This window comes from Colossoma macropomum, unplaced genomic scaffold (assembly GCF_904425465.1).
Source record: "Colossoma macropomum unplaced genomic scaffold, Colossoma_macropomum, whole genome shotgun sequence".
NCBI lineage: Eukaryota > Metazoa > Chordata > Actinopteri > Characiformes > Serrasalmidae > Colossoma > Colossoma macropomum.
The window spans coordinates 31,742,989-31,764,443 of NW_023494788.1; the positions used below are offsets into that span (position 1 = coordinate 31,742,989).

At 37.6% G+C, this 21,455-nt stretch overlaps 1 protein-coding gene across 1 annotated transcript; it reads right to left on the minus strand.

The window, feature by feature from the left end:
• Nucleotides 1-5,396: 5,396 nt before the first annotated feature.
• fam199x (family with sequence similarity 199, X-linked) lies at nucleotides 5,397-20,194 on the minus strand. The gene is made up of 7 exons (XM_036569192.1): nucleotides 19,984-20,194; nucleotides 18,094-18,267; nucleotides 13,908-14,127; nucleotides 12,826-12,978; nucleotides 12,499-12,660; nucleotides 11,540-11,788; nucleotides 5,397-8,015 (listed from the first exon to the last, which is right to left on the minus strand). Exons 2-7 carry the CDS (start codon nucleotides 18,258-18,260, stop codon nucleotides 7,842-7,844), a joined length of 1,125 nt encoding a protein of 374 aa, XP_036425085.1. The 5' UTR covers nucleotides 18,261-18,267; nucleotides 19,984-20,194; the 3' UTR covers nucleotides 5,397-7,841.
• Nucleotides 20,195-21,455: the final 1,261 nt, after the last annotated feature.

Sequence of the window (21,455 nt, forward strand, 5' to 3'; positions counted from 1 at the left end):
CAACACCAGAGTATGCTTTTAGTGTATTAGAGCTGTAGGCTACTGTCCACATACTCTGTATATTTAACATTTAATAAAACGTCAGATCATTCTTGCAGTATTGGGCTGTTGATAACTGCAAACAAGCAATTAAATAATAGCAAAGAGAGGCACATTGAGCATATTATTTTTGGACAGGCATCAACAACTTTACTAGTTAAATTCAAATTGGTAACCCAACCATATCAGGTAAAGTTTATTATCATTGCTGTTTTGTGAAACACATGGTCAATAAGCATCTTTATTTTCTGTATATCTGTTTTCATGTTTTTCATGGAAATTGTAAGATATAGACATAGCGCTTGCATCCCTACAAAATTTTGTAGAAATTTTAAAAGTCAGCAATGAAAGCATTCAAACGTCACAATTATGCATGATCTTTGGTCAATAGAGCAGAGTTTTATGTAGGTTATGGCTTTAATTTTGTGAATTGTAGCTATGCATGATATCCTCCTTTAGGACATACAAGGGGCCACCCTACTCCTGGGGAGATTTATGATGGAACTAAAATTTTATAGTGTAGCAGGTGGAAGTATGGTGTAGAGTAGATTGCCACCAGGAGGGTGTGACCCAGGCAAGCGGACAGCTAATAAACTGATGTGGCACACCTGACTCATTTCCCCTACCTTATTTATATTCCCTCTCTCCCAGTAGTTAGGAAAGCTGTAAGAAAGAAAAGACAATAGAAGGAACCCCTTTTAGCCAGAGAAAAAAAAGCTAAACTGAGGTAAGGTATCTAGATATCCAGCTACTTTGCTAACTAGCTTTTAGCTTGTTGTCGTCATCTGACAAGTTGCTTATCTCATGTAAGTGATCCATTTTCTCCATTGTAATGATTATTTGAAGACAGTTACTACAGTTATACAGCTGTAAGAAGATATTTGGCTTCCTAGCAGTAATGTTAGGTTCTACATTCCTTTTGCATTCACAAGCTAATGAAAAAAAAATGTAAAAATTAAAAATCAAAATGCCCACCCCCCAAAAATTCACCCTGAAGCAGTTATAGTTTTTCAAATGTTCCTCTCACCTTCAATGCGTATAATCAGAAGAGGGTTTTTTTAGCCTTTAAACCAGAAAACCTCACTCTAGAGGCTACTGCAGCAGTGCTGTAGGATGTGAGTAAGCATGTTTAGGTGTAGTGATTGGCTTATTTTGGCTGGCGTGTTCTTTTAAGACAAGGCAGATTTGCAAGTCTGGGTTACATAGAGTGTGATTCACTCATACATTTAAGCTATTTTAATGTACAATAAAAAGCATGTGCTGGCTCTTATTCTTATGTGATACACCATTTACTTTTTTTCTTCCTTTTTCCTTTTTGACAATCACTAAGGTATATTTTGCTCCGTACTTCTACTTGTATTTTGGGTAAGATTTTGACACACTGTTCATACTGTCACTTAAGTGTAGTTGCTCTGTACTTTTTAAACCCCTGACTGTGTTCTTGCTTGAGTCCCTTGATGTTCTGCAATGTTCCAGATGTGAAGTGAATACATCTGTCTGACAGCGTTGTTCAAATGGAGACCAAATGAATGAAAAATATGGTAGAACAATGCCTTTACCATCTCAATGGCAGTTTGCCAACACTTTAGAGGGGCCAACTGACATGCCTTGGAGAAACGGTTTGTGATAACCAGAATAGCAGTATAACTCTGAGAAACTTTAAGGTTTAAGGTTACAAAATAAACTACAATTTGTGTTAAAGATCAGATAAAGGCTGTGAAACCAAGATCTGCTTGGGGCTAGTGCGGACTTGTGCACATACTACTCATCGACCAACACATTGTGTAGCATCCTTTTGCTCTTTATCTGCTTCTTGAAAATAAGGATTTTTTTTTTGTACCTCCTTTTTGTCAGTGTAGGATTTCATTCTGTGCTGTATGGGTGTATCCTTGTTACCAACCTCAGTGTCCTTATACAGGCCAGCAAGAGTAGGCACAGTGAGCATCTTGTGTCCATAGAGCAGCTCAAAGAAACTCTTCCAATACCATCTAATGATCCATCTTGAGAGCAGTGTCCCTGAAGGTACATGCGGCAGATTTCAACAGCCTAGCCCAGGTATTTGCTTTCTTTTCAACGGTAGCATATTTCTGTTAAGTAGCAAAGAGCATTCTTGTTGCAGGTGTCCAGTGAAACATGTGGCTGCTTGATGTACGCTTTCATTGACTTCACCACAGTGGCATAGTTGAACAGGAACTTTGAGAAGCTGAAGACATAAAGCAATGTAACACATTTTCCAGGGCTCCATGACAGTTTCTAGTTTCGAGTCTAGTTTTGAGTTTTCAGGGCATGGACAATGATGCCATCTTGGTAGAACTGTATTTCAGGGAGGGAACCATACAGAATAAAGGTTCCCTTGTGAATCAGCACTTTCCATAAATAGAGTTCAGTTTCTGTATCATTGCATTTTTAAGAGCAAAACATTAACGTTTGTTGTGTTTTTATTTCTGAGAAAAGTGAAGGGATTTGTATTTTGTATTGTAAGTTCGCAACCCTGTTACTCTTTTTTTGGAAAACAAAACTTCTAACATCTAGAAAAAGTGCATATGTTTTGTACACAGTATATAGATTTGAATGCAAATAAATATGCTTGGGGCAGTGGTCACCAGTGAGTATATACACACACACACACACACACACACATATATATATATATATATATAGTTGCTGTCTGAATAAAAACAAGTATCTCCAAAATAGTAAGTTTACAGGACAGGGCAAAAACGATCTGACCTTTAAATGTAAGTTAATGTAAAGAGGTTTTATTCCAAGACTTTGGAACATTTCTTTTTGTTCAATCATTATAATATTTTCACACACCATAAAGAACAGCTGGTTAAAATGAAAAATTATTATTTTTATTACTTATTTCAAAAGTTCAAGAAGCTTTTCATAAATGTATGTGTTTCTTGCTAGAAAATAATGAATTCAATGAACACATGCTTTTGAATGCTATTTATACATCTCCTCAAAAATTGGTAACAGGGTAGCAAAAATTAATGTACATTTAAAAAAAACAGCTCATATAGAATCCGATTCGACAGCCTGAGGGGAGAAAATAACATTTTCTTAAGCGCTTCCTTTGATTAATACTTTGTCAAAAACAACAAAAAAGTACATTTTTAAAGAGGTTTGAGACATAAAATGAACTTCAGTGAGGTCTTGTGAGTCCTTGTGCAGGACAACCCGTTGCCAGTCACTGCCCTGTGGGGCTCACCTAGATCAACACAGACATAAATGCCTTCAGATTAGTGTGACAACAGTGGGCAACAGCCATGTAAGCATGTCATGCTCAGTGACATCCGCCAGCAACCGGTTCAGTTCATCAGCCACAATGCTCCTCATAGACACAGGTAAGCGGTATGGTTTGTTGCATACTAATTTAACATCAAACATCATGTATGTCTTGGTAGGCAGAATATAAAATAATAAAATAATATAAATGCAAACCACTCAATGGACATGCTCCTCATACAAAAATGACTGATTTTTGGCATTTATCTTACATTGGCTTGTTCAGTGCATTAGGAGACACAAATGGGCCTGGTTGATGGGCACACTGTGGATTAGATGACTCATTGTTGATTAGATGAAGTAGCAGTGATATAGCCAACACATGCAGAAAGCAGATAATAGGGGTCCAATCTAACCTGCCCATGCTGTTGAATACACATTTGCTGAGGACACAAAACAGGGGTGTGGAAATAAGGTCCAGCATCAATATACAGATTGAGACAGGATTGCCAGATGCTCAGAGGTTCAGATGCTCATGCATAGATAGAACACAAAACACTGTTCTCTGTAGTGTGCTGCTCAGAACAAGAACCGTATACTGGGTCATAGTACTCTGGCTCATCTAAAGCCTTGTAGTCATCTGCATATCTGTCCTGTAGTTTCTAATCCAACAAAAACAAAACAGGGACTAAAAACTTGGCCTGCTTCTAGTAGCCCAGACATTGTTCTTAGATCTAAGTTCTCACAAAGTTTTCTGTGGTATCCATGGATGAAGGTTAGGAAGGGGTAAGGTTTCTCCTGTTATGCACAAAACTCATCACTGCCTCACGGGAGAGCATCCATCTTACTCGTCACAAGTGAGCTAGTTATTATTGGCTTCTGTTTGGAAATCATTTAAAAAATGGGGGTAGTTTATATATAAGACCGTACATATAAGGCCTGATTAAGTATACAAACGCAAAAAACACTACGGTGGTAAAACTTAAAAAGTTAATCCAACCAAATCAAATACATCCCCTAAGCTCACTCACTGTGCTGAGAATGATCTGCCGCCCAAATAAAATTTAGTCAGATGGTGGCCCCTTTGCACTGATAAAGGGTAGAGGTTGGCGGATAAATAGTGCAGTCAATAATAATCTAGAAAGTACACCTATAAGTGTGTCTAATAAAGACGGTAACTTTGTGTACACAGACTGAGCCATACTTACAAAAACAAAATCTAAAATGCCAGATAGCTTTTCCTAAAAAATATAAAGATAAAGAAAGTTAGCCCAGAGGAGAAAACAAGCATATGTAAATGACTTGATAAAGAACTACTTCTATTTATTTGTACTGACCTTACTGGATTGGAGCGTGGACAAAAATGTTAAAGAGCTACTGCAATACATCTTATTCATTAACTCTGTATCTATTAAGAGCTAAACAAAACAGGAACAATGTACACGATTAATTGGGAAATAGCCAAAGGTGTTGAGGCAGAGCCTGGGCAGGTGTAGCCACAATATCCTGACTGTTATTGTATGAATAAATGATCCTTTTAACATGTTGGCCCCTACTGACAATAAATGTTGACCCCTACTGACAATATTGTTTTCAGTTCCATTATCCGAGTGAGAGGAAAGTGGAAAGCAAAGACTGTCTGCAACATTCAAACAAACATGCAGTCTCTTTTTGAGGTTACTCAGTTGCTGCATTAGCAAAATATTTTATAAAGTAGGAAACACCAAGGTTATGTACAAAAAATATTAAGTTGTTCCAACTAAAAAAAGGTAATTTGATTGTGTCTCATTACGTTACTGTTATCATTTCTAGCATGTTGTTTAACTTTGTTATAAATGAGATGCTATAGATAATGATCTATATTCCAGTCAATAGACATCCATAAAACCTTTAAAGGGCCCTTTTCCCTTGTATTTTATTTCTTCCTCCAAGGTTCACTTATGACATCTGTGTGGTTTTATGTCCCTAAACTGATGTATGCAAACAAGCTGTGTTCTGATTGGCTGCCTTGTATTGTGCCTCATTCAAAAAGCTGTCCAGGCTGAAACACTGCTTGAAACTTCAGTGTTTGGGAAGAAAGGCTACATAACTTTAGCATTCAAGCATGAATGATGAGACAGAGCATGATACGCTTCCATTCTTTATTTGAGTTCTTGCTGGACCTGCAACAATGTTTAAAGCTCAACTGCACTGTAAGTATGAAAACGCAGCTCGTCTTTCTCTTACAGCACATGAAGAAACACATCAGTGTTGTCCTCGGAGCTTTATCAATTACATTTTGATATCAGAGTTTCATTTTCAGGAAAATGCAGTACACATTGTTTTGCAATGCATGCACACCTGTAAATTTCTGTGAAAGCTATGCCCAGCCCCTCCATGTTGCCTCTGTATTGTGGAGTAGACCATCAAAGGACATATAACAAGCTGTGAAGAAAATGATGGTCAATATTAGTTCTTTTTAACTCTTTGGGCATGAAAATAATTAAAGGTTATTATAATCATAAAAGTATTACAATTTAGCATGGATAAAACATTTTAAATCACACTCTGTACATACAGATTCTTGGTGTAATGAATGCATTTCATTTTGAGTACTTTGGAAAAAGTATTGTTTTAGACATAATCCCAAAGGGCAGCAAAGTAGATTAAAAGGAATTCCACCTATTTTTCAAAATCTTTATGTAATTCAATCACTAATGTGTAGAACAAGTCATTCAGAGTGGTTTGATGTGAAATGGTGCACTTTAGGGAAACTTGCTGACTCTCAAGATTTTTTTAAGTGGCAGTGAATAACCAGGAGTGGCTAATTTTGTCATTTTATATGCTAGCTAAAAATCCAAAGTTTTTATATTTAAATGCTGACAGTGTTAAAACAGCATTAAAACACAGAACACAGAAAGAACAACCAAAAAAAAGTTCTTCAGGTGTTTTTAGGCCAACACCGTATCCTAGACATCAGGCAATGTATTCGCAACCATTTCATGTGACATTAAATGCTTCAGGCAACTATCCTATCACCACCACTGTGAACAATTTTGACTGATTAAGTTTCTGTAGAAGGGCACATTTCATATCAAACCACTTACAACTTAAGAATTTAATTACACAGAAAATTTGAAAAATTGGCAGAATTCTTTTTTGAAGTCTAAGTTCTAAAAGTTCTAAGTTCTGCAAGCTGCAACCAGACCACTCTGAGTGGAGCACCACCACTGAAAATATTTTTACACTACTGAAAAACAGTTTTAATGCCTTTGACACAAAGCTTTATAAAACACTGTAGCATTAATTCAGCAGGATTTCAGGAAAACTATGTATATATAGTTTTAGTCTTGCTGTGACAAAGCTTAAAAATGGCTTTTTTTTTAGGTACAGTATTTACAGAAATCTCTGTCTGCTGCTGTTGGTTTATCTCAAGAGATCTCAAGGCAATTACCTAGTTAATCTGGTCAAGTACAAAATTCCAAGAGCGATTTCATTTAAGAAATAGTGACATTTGCACTAGCAGAATCTTGTTTCTAATGCACAAGAGACTTGAAAAGGTCAAACATACACAGGGCAGACTGAGAGTAACATCACAAAGTGAACTAAAATGATCAATATTTTCAACATAAAGAAAACATTCCCCATCCATTAGTGTTACCAATGCATTGCAAACTTGAAACTATATCTGAAACTACACATGCACTGTACTGCACAACACAAAAATGTTAAAGAAAACAAAACGCACCTCAGGAACCATGAGAGGTGAGAGTTTCACACACTCAAACCTTTAGGATTCATTTTTGAGAATGAAATGTGATGAAAGAAGAGGGAGACCTTCCTTACTGACATGAGATTTTTGGTTGAGTTCCTTAAGTGCTTAAACACAAATAATGACAGAAATAAAGATGCAAAAACATCAGGAGTGATGGAGTAAAAATTACAGTAGCCTCATGACTACTATTTAACACTAAGACAAAACCTGATCATGTAGGCTACCTACATTAGTAAATACTTTTTAAATTAGAGCACATTGCAATTCCTCCAAGAAAACAAATAAAAAAAACAAAAAAAAACCAAAAAAAAACAAAAGAAACTGATCAGAAGTGTCAAACTCCACAAACCGAATTTATATAACGAGCAAGACGCTGTTTACACAAAAGCAAATGCATCAAAACATTTTTTTAAATCATAGTATCACTGATTCACAATGGAGGCAATGACTTTGTAAGAATTTAGTTTTCAGTGTTCCCTCTATGCCTGACGTTCTAAATATAAATATATAAATGTGATTGAAAATGTGGGTGTTGATAACTATGAAACTGATGAGTTTTTTTGTTTGTTTGTTTTTATATATAAACATGGGCATGTAAACACATGGCTCTATACTTTTTTTAATGTCCATTCAAAAACAGAGGTTTACTGCAACATGGTAAGAATTTTCTGTTTGATTAATTTGTTGGTACTAGATTTGCTTTTGTTACTTGTATGTTTCAGACTGATTAAGACTTTCATCATTAAAGTGATAGAAGAGAGATGACTAACAGTGCCAGAATCAAGGCTTAGAGGGAGCACTGACTAATTCACTCTTGTCACATCAAGACATCAACATCATCGCCATGGTCTTCCTCCTCAGTGACTTTGAGCGACAGGACCTCTTCATTAAGGAACAGACCACTGAGTCTTTCCTTGCGAGCCTGTCTCTGCTCTTTCAGTTGCCTTTTACGCAGAGCCTTCTGCTGCAATTTCCTCTGCTTAGAACGTTTCTGTACAAAGAATGTGTAAAAGAAAAAACATCAAAACAAACTAAGTACAGTTGTATGCAAAGGTTTGAACACCCTCGGTCAAATTACGTTTTATTGATAAAATAATGTAAAACTCTGTGTGCAATACTCTCTCTTTGTCTTGTCATATAGCGTGCAAAGGCTTGCAACAAAAAGACCAGATGGTCTATAAAAGACAGGTGTTAAGTGTGTGATACTTTCCGTTTTTGAATAAGTCATGTAGTGTATGCCCAGCTTTGAAAAACATAACAAAACATGTCATTTGACCAGAGGCTCATAAAGGTTTCCATAAGCCTGTATGTAAACTTCCCTGCAACCCAGAAGGATAAGCAGTTTAGAAAACATGTAAAGACCTAAATACAACCCCATTTCCAAAAATGTTGGGACGCTTTGCAAAATATAAATGAAAACAAAATGCAATGATGTGCACATCATTTAAACCCTATATTTATTTGAAAATACTACAAAGACAACATATCAAATGCTAAAACTATTGTTTTTTGAAAAATATGTGCCCATTTTGAATTTGATGCCAGCAACACGTTCCAAAAAAGCTGGGACAGGGGACTGGGACAGTGCTGCATTATCTCTTCTTTTAACAACACTCTTTAAGTGTTTGGGAACTCAGAAGGCTAATTGCTCTGGTTTTGAAAGTGAAATGTTTTCCCATTCTTACCTGATATAGGATTTCAGCTGCTCAACAGTTTGGGGTCTCTTTTGTTGTATTTCTCGTTTCATAAAGTGCCATATGTTTTCAGTGGGTGACCGGTCTGGACTGCAGGCAACTTTTTTTCTATAGAGTCATGCTACTGTACGTGCAGAATGTGGTTTTACATTGTATTGCTCAAATAAGCAGGGCCTTATTTCATATGTTGCCAAAACCTGTATATATCATTCAGCATTAATGGTGCCTTCACAGATGTGCCAGTCACCCATGCCATGTGCACTAATGCACTCCCACACCATCACGGATGCTGGCTTTTGAACTGTGTGCTCATAACAGGCTGAGTGGTCTTTAGCCCAAAGGACGCAATGTCAATGATTTCCAAAAAGAATTTCAAATTTTGATTCGTCAGACCACAGGACACTTCACTGCTTTGAAGGTGGCAGCATTCCCGGATCCTCTTTGGCCCAATCCCATTTCACCCCTTGCCCCTACCATTTAGCCCTTAGCCCTCTGTTTTGGGCGTTCACGTCTAGGGTTAGAGTGTCCCAATTTTCGTTGAGATTGACGGGTAGGGTGAAGTGTTAGGGCTACATGGCCCTCCAAACGGAGGTTTTTCAGAGGCACACTACAAACGGAGTGTTATGAGAAAAAAAGAAAACCAGCAAGATGGCTGCGCGAACGACCAAAGAAACCCACAAATGTATGTATTTTCTCCGTTAAAAAATTAAGATAGCCATTGTATTATCTTAATGTCGTTTCTATGGAAGTGTTGTATATTATGATCGTTTTCTTCATAACAAGAATAAAAAAAAAAAATCGCAAATAGCATGCTAATGTCTCGGTAGCTAGCTAGCTAATTTTCCCATTCCAACTTAAATAGTCCAGCAGTATTGACGCCTGAAGCTCCAGAATGTAACGGCTGCACCATTTAAGGTGGAACAGGAAAATTCGAACAAGAAGCTGGTGAATAGCTGACTTCAGCTTCGTATTACCAAAGAATTAGCGGTGGGCGATAATAAATAATGGTCCTATACCCCATCTTTGAAAGCATATGATGCCCTAAATGTAACTAAAGCCCAGCAGCGAGGTTGCTGAACTTTTCCCTTCTCTGTTATCACTGAAGACGGGCCGGGTCGCTTAAAGAGCACTGCTAGTAGCCTGTTAATGAAGCAAAGTTTTTGTTTAATTTGAGGTTCGTCCCATTTCGTAGGGCAAGATTTCTCTACCATTTGTAACTCAGTTTCAAGGGGTTATGGTGACACTCGAAAACAAGGGGTAGGGGTAAAAAGAAGAAATGGGATCGGGCCTATATATACACCGTTTCTTCTTTGTGTTTTAGAGTTTAAACTTGCATTTATGGATGCAGTGATGAACTGTGTTCACAGACAGTGGTTTTCAGAAGTGTTCCTAAGCCCATGAAGCGATTTCCACTAGAGAATCATTTGTCTGTTTTTAATGAAATACTGCCTGAGGGCCCAAAGATTACGGCCAGCAAATAATGGTTTTCAGCCTTTTCCCTTGCATACAGAGACTGCTCTAGATTCTCTGAATCTTTTGATGATATTATGTACCACAGATGATGAAAAGCAAAAGTTCTTTGCTATTTTATGTTGAGAAACGTTATTCTTGAATTGTTGCACTATTTGATCACGCAGTCTTTCACAAAGTGATGAACCCCTCCTCATCTTTACTTCTGAAAGAATCCGCCTCTCTGAGATGCTCTTTTTATACACAATCATGTTTCTGACCTGTTGCGAATCAACCACCAGGTGTTTTTTTTTTTTTTGGGCACTGTACAACTTTACCAGCCTTTTGTTGCCCCCGTCCCAATTTTTTGGAATGTGTTGTTGGCATCAAATTCAAAATAGGCATATACAGGGTGTCCCAAAAAAACTGACATTATTTCATAGTCTAATAACATAGCCAATTCTGCCTCAAATGATCTCAAATTTTAACAAAATGTGTAAACACTAACCAAGTTTTTTTCAGGTTGAAGAATGGCGTTCACTAGAAATGAAAATGCATTTTGGTGTGTTAGAATATGCTCGAACACAGTCAAACAAGAGTAAAATTCAATAAAAATGCAAAAAAACTGGACAGCAGATTTGGACATGGCACAAAAAATTCAAAGAGGAAGGCTGTCTGTGCAGGGCAAAGGGATCTGGATGACCACCAGTATCGGAAGATATTACATTTGTGAAGCTTTGTGAAACTGGTTATAAAATCTACATCCCTCTGAATTTCTTGTTTGAATTTTGATAAATAAATTGTGTATTGTTCAACATGAAGCCTATTTAATTTCGTTTGCCTAGGACATGTAGTTAATCAGATATTCACATCTCAAATGATGTAAATTTTTTTGGGACACCCTCTATTTTTCAAAAAAACAATACAATTTCTCAGTTTCAACATTTGATATGTTGACTTTGTACTATTTTCAATTAAATATAGGGTTTAAATGATTTGCACATCATTGCATTTTGTTTTTATTTGCATTCTGCACAGCGTTCCAACTTTTTTGGAAATGGGGTTATAATATAGTGAATATAGAAATATTTGGACTGGGAAGTTAAAATGTTTCCTAATAGATGACAAAGAACTTATATGGCAAGACACACATGCTAATTTCTGCTAGCACCTCTCAGGTGGTGTACATTCAGTTTCCAATGGTCTTGTTCGCTAGGTTCTATGAAAAGAGTTTTGGTCAAAATGCGTAATTTTGATATAACTCTATGAGGGAGGGAGAACATGGTCAGCCTCAAACTTACTTTTTCACTGCTTTTTTGTTGTTTAAATGTCATAAGAAAAAATCTACATATGCATACTGGTTTAAGCGTACCTTTGAGTCTCGGATGCGCTCTGCCGCAGTGGCCAGGTTGCCATCACTGTGAGCACGGCTGATGTTCGTGGAGGAGTTGGAACCTGTAGAGCCGGTGCTGCTGCTGGCACTGCTCACCATGCTGGCATTGCTGCTGCTGTGTGCACTTACACCACTGGCACTGCCGCTGCTTGCCACACTCCGTTTCCAGCTGTCACGCGTGCTGCCGGGCCTCTGCCGCGGACTGTGCTCCCGGATATAGTTCCTCACCTGGAGAGCACAATTTCTCATATATAGCACTGTGTAGGGTAGAGTGGTACAACAGTAATACAGTACCCCTTAGTATTTGAAAGTTATGACGGTATTTCAAAAATGTGCCAGGTTCTGTTCCACATCTAAGAAATTGCCAAATAAATTCAGTGCGCAACTTTCAATTAATATAAGTGAGCGATAAACATGTAAACAATTTTCAATTCTATCGAGTGACAACATCTACTAAATAACAAACAGTGCTGCCTAAGGCAGTAGAGTAGTGCAAGTGTTAGCTTTGCTAGAAGGTTAGCTCTACTCACTGTTTCCAACTGGTGTTCCACTGACAAGTTTAGAAGATAAACACTCAAATCTGAGGAAGTGACTGGTCTTGGGGCGAGTTAGCCACCCTGTGGTGTTTCGAACTGTTAGCTTGCTAACTAAGACAGTACAATGCACCAACCGACTGTTTTAGGCAGCAGTGTGCAACACTTACAGATTGTTACTAATAGAATGATTCACTTAAATTCTTGCAGGTTTATTTTCTGGTTAATAAGGTTACAGTGGGAAGACTTCCAGGTGAAAGTTTTTTGTCACAAACATTATTGTTTCTGTGGCTGGCAGATAGACCTGCCCTCCACTGTTATTTTTTTAATTACAGGACTATGATTTTGTGTCATATTTTCAGTATGCTATACTAAGTAATATTTCTTTATTTCATATCCACTAACCTGTTTCAGTTTTTCATCCGTGAGGCAGTTCAGCTCAATGATGAACTCGCTGTCTGTTGGAGATATCTGTGCACTCGGGTCAATTATTTTAATTATGTCAAGTTGCTCCCGCAGTCCCATCTCAGTACTCACTTTCCGGCTCAGGTACTCAATATACTCCACCTGAAAGTAAAAAAAAATAATAATAATAATATTGATAATAATAATAATAATAATAATAATGTTTAGATAATGTAAAGCTATAGTATTTCAGGCTGAATCTAGAAACATTCAGAAATGTTGCATTAAAAGTTTCTGGCAGATCCACAGCATTGTTTAAAGCCATACCTGTTCATCATTGGTCATGGCGCTCCAGGGCAATTCGTCCAGGTTCCCATGAGATTTGGTCTTTCTTTTCGAAACAAGGCAGGGTGAACTTGGTACACTGGGTATGATGTCAGAGAGCACATCACTACCACTGGCAATGTCACTTCCTGGCAACTGAGAACAAACAAGTAAGTTTCCTGATAGAGCTTCTTATAATTGTTATAATGAACAACTTAGGAACACAAACTTCTGGTGTTATAATGATGATGAAAGTGTATCAAAACTTTACATTACAGCACAGCACATCAAATTTCAATCCAGTTTATCACAGTACAGCTTAAGATGTGACAACACATAACAGAGCTAAAAATAAACAACTTGAAAAAAAACATATTTTAGTAATTACTAGCCCAACATTCAGTACAGCCAAAGCTTAGTACAAGTTTCAATGCAGTGTAATACTTGAGCATCAGGCTTGCAAAACTACAATGAACATATAAAGACAAATATGTTTATGACATTATATATAAACTGTTTCAGACTTTGAACTGGGCTTGAAAAGGCGTTTAGAAGAAGAGAAGGTCACGCCCTTTCTGTGTGGGCGACAATGTAAAAAACAGTTGCTCAGTCCTTGGCAGTGTGCCATTCATGCCACTAGAGGGGACACTTAGCAAGGAAATGTCTGTTCAGAACACTGTAGAAAAAAAATTATGTTCTTGATCTACCTTAATGAATAAGAAGACTACTAGGTCAACATCCTAGATAAATACATAAAGACATGAAGACTGCATTAAGAAAAAGAATAGATAGGGAAAAAATAAATAAATAAAATGAAGAAACGTATCTTTTATAGAAATAAATCATTATTCAAAGCTCTGGATTGCTGCATTCTTTCTGATAGAAGAATTACACCAGTTTGTGTACAACATCACCTCACAATTACACAGCCTTCACACTCTGCAATTGTTAGTTCAGCTTGAATTGCACTGTTATAAGCTCCCTGGTAAGCTTTTTTTGTTGCATGATGACTGTTGGAACCTCTATCATGTATTGGTTAAACATAAGCAAATATAAACAGAGCTGTCCCTTTTCCAAGTTCTTACCTGCCACTCAAATTCACTGTCTGACCAGTCCCAGTATGTGCTAATGGAAGAAGACACATCACTGCAGACACTGCCCTCTGGGAAGAGGTCAAAAGAGGTGAGCTCCTGGTCGTCCAGGAGAGAGTAGCAGTCTTCTTGATCCCCCACAGACACAGAAGAGAAGAGTTCCTCGCTGCATTCTGAGCTGGCCACACTGGTGCCACACGAAGTCAGGTTCCATCTAAAAACAACAGCAAAGTGTTCGATTTGGAATATTTTATGATCTTGGAATATACTCAGCTGTTAAGATTTTAATGCAGAACAATAATACTGTGTCACTAAAGTACTGAAATACACCATATGTCCAAAAGTTTGTAGACACCTGTTCACCCAGCATTTCCTCTAAAATCAAGGGTATTAATGGGGAATTTCTACCCCATTCGCTGCAATAACAGCCTCTTCTTTTCTGGGAAGGCTTTACACAATGTTGGAACATTATGCAGTCCTAGCTGCCAGGAACTGATGTTGAATGACTAGTTATGGGTCATGAAAGCCAACATTCCTTAAAGGGACTGAATGGTACTCTGCCACCCCAGAGAACGTAGTTTCACAGATCACAGCTCAATGTAAGGAGCTTTTTGCCCTTCAAGCTGATGCTTGACATTGGGTATGATGACCTTAGGCTCATGTGCAGCCACTCTAGAGCATCCAGTTCTATTAGAAATACTTGTGTATGGAGACTAAACAAACTCAGTATGTGCAACTGAATGCCTGTGTTAGCAATGGGTGTGCCTTAAAGTAGTTGAATTTACCAATCAGAAGGTGTGTCTGGAAATGTACAGTGTGTCTGCAGGACAGTAGGCTTAATCTGAGAAGGTTAGTGTGTTTTCTGGCCAATTCCAAGTGACAGACAACTCTGGTAGTCATACAGAATTTTTAGAACTACAGGTACATTCATAATGTCTGTTTTTTTTCTACTGACCACCAGAAATAGCGAAAAGCACAGTTGATGAAAAATACCAACAAAGCCACAAAGAATGGGACCTAAAGTAAAGATGGCTGCAAAGACCTGTGACCAAAATGCTACTACACAGACGCCTACGAATGGGACACCTCTCAACACTGCCCAGAATGTAGAAATAGCCAAGGCAGATAGACAAGACAAAGTGTTTCTGCTAACATTTCTCTGTGGTGAGCCAAATTCTTTGCCGCCAAAACCCAAAAAAAAACCCCCAAAAAAAAACAATGCAACCAATCATCCATCTAATCCAACGCCTTGGTGACCTTGGTGAGCAGATGCTCTTATAAAGCTCTAATAATCAATCATTTTAAACATTTTAAACTTTCAGTCCCTAGCCACCTTCAGGTGCCTGCAGCTTTTACTTGAGTTTAACTTTTCCTTTCTCCTTCTTATTTAATTTTATTATCATTCTTTTTTATTCATTCATTTATTTATATTACCTTTTACTTGACTGTTTTAATTTTTAGTTTGCCTATTTATACTTTTATGCTGAAACCTTAGTAACTGGTTTATTATCTTGGTTTTATTTTATATTTCTCTCTTAACTGTTCTCTTAATTCTTTTGCCACGTATCTTGACTGGTTTTTCCGTTAATTTGTTTATGTAGTTTTGTTCATTTTAGTTTAACTTGATTAAAATTCATTTTAATTTCTTTGTCAATCCATTTAATGTTATAAAGGCTCAGCTACATTGAAAATGAAGGTCACTCTCAACGTATTTCTGAGTGAAAATAAAGTCAAGTTAAAGTTTATTTATATAGGGCTTTTTACCACAGATGACGCATCTCTCACCTCGCTCTCTAACCAAGCTGGGTTAGCTTAGCTCTTATCCTGGCTCTCATTTCTTTCAGTAACAAAAGCTCAGGTTGTAGTGTACTAATCTACACACTTTATGGCTGACTAAAGTGATGTGACTACTCTGCAGTACTATTTCACCCATTTGTTTACAGTACATGCACTATACTGTATAGTCAGAAAACAAAATGTTTGTAAATTAGTGCTTATTTTATGGTACCCACATAATTACACAATTTATGTACACCTCAGTAGTGCAATCGAAATGCATGGGTTGCACAGAAAAAAGGCAATCAAGTTCAGGATTATGTGACAACTAAAAAGGAAAAACTTCATGAACTTGCTGGAATTTAAGTCTCCATCCCCATATCAACTTCTGTGAGTGATTTTCCATTACGGATATTTCTTCCCTACTGAGAGTCCTCCAGAAACATCTCTGTTGTGTTGTGACTGGCTTTGCAGTGTTTCTTAAGTTAAATGTGTTTTCTTTATTTCCAATGCTTTTGTGAAATTCAGTTCAGTTGCAGTTATTTCGATTACATACAGCTGTTAAGATAACACAATATACTACCTTTTGTAGGGTTGGTCTACTAGGTAGGTAATAGGTCTATGTGCATTCAATATATTTTTTATTCTAAAAAGCTTTCATTTGCTTTTATTATTGTCTCTCCTATTATTTAATTTGGCAACAGAGCAAAGTCAGATGAATGACAGTGGTGAGACAGGGCCAGAAGATAGCAGTGAAAATACAATTACAGGTTGGAGTGGGTTCATATAACTTCTGGTCTGAGTCCCAATGTGGCCTGGCTGAGAAAATTATTAGTAGCAAAGTCTTCACTGAAATCCACTTGAGGCCTGCTTGTGATAGCAGATCAAAGCATGGAGTGGACTGCAAAAAAGTCAACTACACATCAAGGGTACATCCCTTGACAGGCTTCTAAGTGAAAACAGGGAGTGAAGGTGCTGCAGTCCTTTAAGGAAGGCGCAGATCCAATTGTGTGCACCTACGGATAACCAGCCCACAGGCTCAGGAGAAAAAAAAAATAGAAGCCATGTTAACCTAAACGGGGAGGATTTCCACGCCCTCACTCTCTGAGCTGAGGGGGTGGCAGTAGCTTCCATGCCACTCTCAGAGAGGTGCAATTAGCAGCCATAAGCCACAACTTGTTAGTGGCTGTAACATCTAACTTGAAGTTGTAGCATATTCACGACATAAAAATGGCTGTTTTACGTAAGTTGTAAAATAAAAACACAAGATAACAGTTCAGAGTGCATTATTCTCATGAAATGTGATTTCACTACATCATTTTAGAATAAAATCATCAGATCAGTCAAAAAAAAAGTCAATATCAGTTCAGAATGTCACATTATGCACATACCAAAATGATTTTTTTATGGAAGTGATTAACATAAACTGGATTTATTTACTAACTTTAATGTACTCAACAGTGCACTGTGTGACTACATTATGTATGAAAATGCTAAGCTTGTCAAACAATTAAAATAACTTTTTATCACATTATTTTGTGTGGTTAATTGTGAAAATGTCTTATTTGCTCAAATCTGACCCTAAAGAAAGATTTTTTTAGCAGTGCATTTTATTGTTTATGACTTTTAGTAATTCAATAACATTATTTTTATTTGGGTGCAGGGTTTGCACACCCTGAACCAACTCTTTTGTAATTTTAACCCTCTTGCTTTTGCTCCTACAGCCTGTGGATTCTTGCTACAGTGGATGATCTCGAGGATTACTGGAGTACTCGACTTTGCTGTGTTTTTCGAAGGTTTGCTGCTCGTTGATTTATCCGTAGAGCTCCCACAAGCACAGTCCAGCAAGTTCTGCCAAAATTGCTGGAGATATTGCTTTAAAGGCTGTACTTTAACTACGGGACTACAGTTGCAAAATTCCATCACAGTAACATAAAGTGCACAAACAGCTGGGTTTCTGCCTGCACTACTAGAAAAACAATAAAGGACTCAGATGAGGATGGGATCAAAAAAGTTGTTCGGAACATCCCTTGTTAGCTTTGTCCTTAGGGTCAATCATGGTCATGTCCACAGAATCAGTTACTTTCACTGATTAATTATACATCTAGCATGGCTCCACTTAAATCCATCAGGAAGCTGTTCAAACAATGCTAGTCATGGTCATCAGCAGGCACAGCCTTAGCTAGTGATGTTGGCGAGAGTAATCCACACTGATGTCATGGCCCACAAACGACAATGAAAATCCCTACCCTGTCATTTGTACATTTGTAAGAATGGAAAGATTCAACTGAAAAAACGAGTACCAGTTGAAAAATTAGTCAAAATAAAAATGGTTAAAAGAATCCTTTTTATACTGGCTGTGTCAGGAGGCTGCATAAAATGTTAAATATAAACATTGCCATACCTGTTGCTGTGAAAGCGACGCAGAGGATCTGTCCTGTGACAAGAGGAGAGTTGACAGCCAAAGTCACTAACATCCAGTGTGCCATCTTCACTGAGGTTTCCCCGCTGTGACAGCAAAGGAAAAGGTTCCTCAGGGGCAAGGAACTTCTCATAAAGGTCGTCAGACATCTAGAACCTGAATATGAGAGATAAGATTTTTTTTCTGCACAGATAATCTCAGACAAACAGAAACGAGAAAGCTGAATACAGAATCAGAGAAAATTACAACTGGTCCTCTGCCTAGCTATACTTAAATAGTACCTTAATATGCAGCACTGTTTCATAAAACACTTCGCTCATTTGCACTGAACCTGGACAAGCTACTTGTGTTAAAAAGGAATTCCACCATATTTCAAAACATCAGCATAATTCAACCACTAAGATGTAAACAGAGTCATTCCGAGTGCTCTGATGTGGAAACCATCATTCTAGAGAAACTTACTGAGATAAAATGGTTCGAGGTGTTGGTGACGGTAACCAGATGTCTGAAACATTTAATGCCTCTAAAACCTCCCTCATAGAAAACTATTACATGACATAGTTACGAATACTTGTACTTGACACAGGAGACATCGTTTTACAAGTCTTGAAATAAAACGGGCCTTAAATACATTTTTTAAAAATCCTTTTACAGCAGAGAGGTACATGCAGGGTGTGCTAATGCAGAAAACTACCCAAACAATCCCCCATATTTAACATTATTTTGCCATAATCAGTGCTAAATATAAAACTCAAAAGACACGTGTGTTCACTGATCATTTGGGCAGTTTGGAAATAAAATGGCTATATTCTGCTATATTATCATCCTGATTCCTATCACTACTACTGTAAAGAAAATACCTTTTCTATGGAATTCATCATTCCACATAAACCGCTTCGTACAAGCAAAGCATATCAAGATCATGTTAACTAGGAGAAAGTGTTCAATGTGATGCTCGCTCTGCCATATAAGAATAATATGTAAGGCAAGATGCTTTTGGGAAATTCAGCCCTGAGTGACATCTCAAAGACTGCACTACGCAAAAATGGTGAGACATTGGCGGAATTCCCATTCAGCGTATGTTTTTGTTACTAATGCAACGAATTTGCAATGAATACTGTTCTAGCTTATCGAACAACAACTCGATTTTATCGCTGACACGTCAAACCCTGACTGTCTCGGGACAAATCACGTTTTAAATGGTTTGATGAATTCAAAGTTTATGCAATCTTTCAAATTTGAGACAGGCAGAACGCACATTGTGTCAACGTAACCTAATGTCTGGAAAATGCCTCAAATAAGGCTCAGCCCTGGTTAAAATACGTGAAAACACCAACATAATACTGTCCTACAAATTTTAGATTCGTATCTAACCTGGTCAAACACAAAACAAGCGCCTAGACTTTTACATGTTTAAACTTGTTACTGCCAAGTGGAAGTTTAGAGTTCCAGCGAATCCAGCCGTAACGCTAGCTAACTCGTTAACGCTAAATGTTTGACTTAGTTAGCTTAAACAAGCTAACGTGGTACTCAGTGTTAATGCGGGGAGACCGCTAATCGTCATACATTAGCAATGGCAAGTAGGCCATCAACATCGCGACATCGTGTAGTCAATATAGCGTTAGCTTTAGCTATCATTACCTTTTGTTGACAAAGTACGTAGCGCGCTAGCTAGCTAGCAAACTGACTAGCAGTCCTACTAAACCAAAATACTGGATTAGCTAGCATTGCTAGCGCTGTTTTGATACTTTGTACTCGCATCTGGCGTTTCAAACGGACTGAAATATAGGTTCGTGAGCTGAGACATTAACCTAGTCAAATAACATGATAACAAACCAAATGCGAATACCGTGGCTTATCCTACATATTTACCCGTGTTTATTTCTTCAGTCTGCAAACTCCATATCCTTCGTGGCAAACCCGTCCGTACCCTTCTGACAGCGTCACACTACGAAGGATTTCGAGTAACGCTTAGACCCGATTTACATATGATCCACAATGCAAGATTTCCGGTGAATAATATAAGAAGATCAGCGATTCTCGCAGTCTTGCGCAAAACCTGCCTCACTCCAACGAATCAGGAACTCTTCCATAACGCCACCCACTGACAACATGTTCAACAGCTCAAACAGAAGCTGTTAAAGGACCAGTTTCTCTCGTTCTTACAGCATGTTAGAAACAAATTATACATATCAGTGTAACTTTCAGTGTGTCCACAAAATCAAAGTTAAAAATGAGCATGTAGTGAAAATTGTGTGCACATACATATTATATACAGCGGACATAAGATTGAACTGCTCATAAAGATCTAAATTGAGTGTCATGGCTTGTGGATCTGCTACATGGAAAACATGGAAAATAACATGTATATCCCTGAAATAATACAGTGCATGTGTAATCTGAGTCTGTGGCTCAACATTTGTGAATAAACGGTCATATCAGACTCCATTTAGTCATTTGTCATTATTGTAACAAGTAAGGTAGCCAGAGTTTGGGTGTAACAGAATTATTTGTAATACTTATTCAGAACACAGAAATTAAGTGTCTGAGCTCAGTCGAAGTGACGTTTTTAAAAAGCAGTATTCAGAATACAGTTGCTTTTTACATTTTTAGGAGAATACACTTTTAAAAAATAATTCTTAAAGGTTCTTTAGTAGAGAAAAATTGTATATAGAGCCACGAACACTCAAATAATCTTTTGTATTTTAAAGGGTTCTTTGCTTCGTATAAAGGTTTTTCTGATTGATGGAGAATGTCCTGTAGATGGTTCTATATAGAACCTTTTCGAAAAGGGTTCTATATAGCACCAAAAAGAGTTCTTCTATTGTTACAATGTCAAGCTTGACACAATTGAAGAACCCTTCTTGGTGCTATACAGCACATTCTCCAACAATATGAAGAACTGTTTCATGATGCAAAGAACACTTTAGTCATGCAAAGAGTGTTTATGGTTGTGTAATGGTTGTGTGCATGTGCAGTTCAGCAACAAAGCATGAGCTGACGTAATGAAGCACAGTGCATATCCTGCGATCTGGGGTGAGTTCAAGTTAAATGGAACATCAGATAAAGTGGGAAGCTTTAGCACAGCTTTGTTGCCAATTGACATCAGTGCTGCTCTATAGGTCTGACTATGGATAAATGTTTCTGATTGAAGTGATATGTTGTGATAAGCTGACAAAACATTTAACAGACATTTAACACTTAAAACCATTTAAAAGACAAAAGTCTTGTTGTCCTATAATTTAAGGTGTAGTGACTTTTGCCCACCCCAAAAACATCTTCTGAGTGTGCACCAGTTGGCAGGGAAGAATAATATTAACCGATGATAAGACATGTTTGGTGTC

Coding starts and splice junctions, on each gene's coding strand:
- fam199x (XM_036569192.1), bottom strand. CDS start 18,260: ATGTCTGACGACCTTTATGAGAAGTTCCTTGCCCCTGAGGAACCTTTT. Junction 14,128..18,093: donor CGTCGCTTTCACAGCAACAG/GTATGGCAATGT, acceptor TGTTGTTTTTAG/ATGGAACCTGACTTCGTGTG. Junction 11,789..12,498: donor CGGATGAAAAACTGAAACAG/GTTAGTGGATAT, acceptor TGTGCTCTCCAG/GTGAGGAACTATATCCGGGA.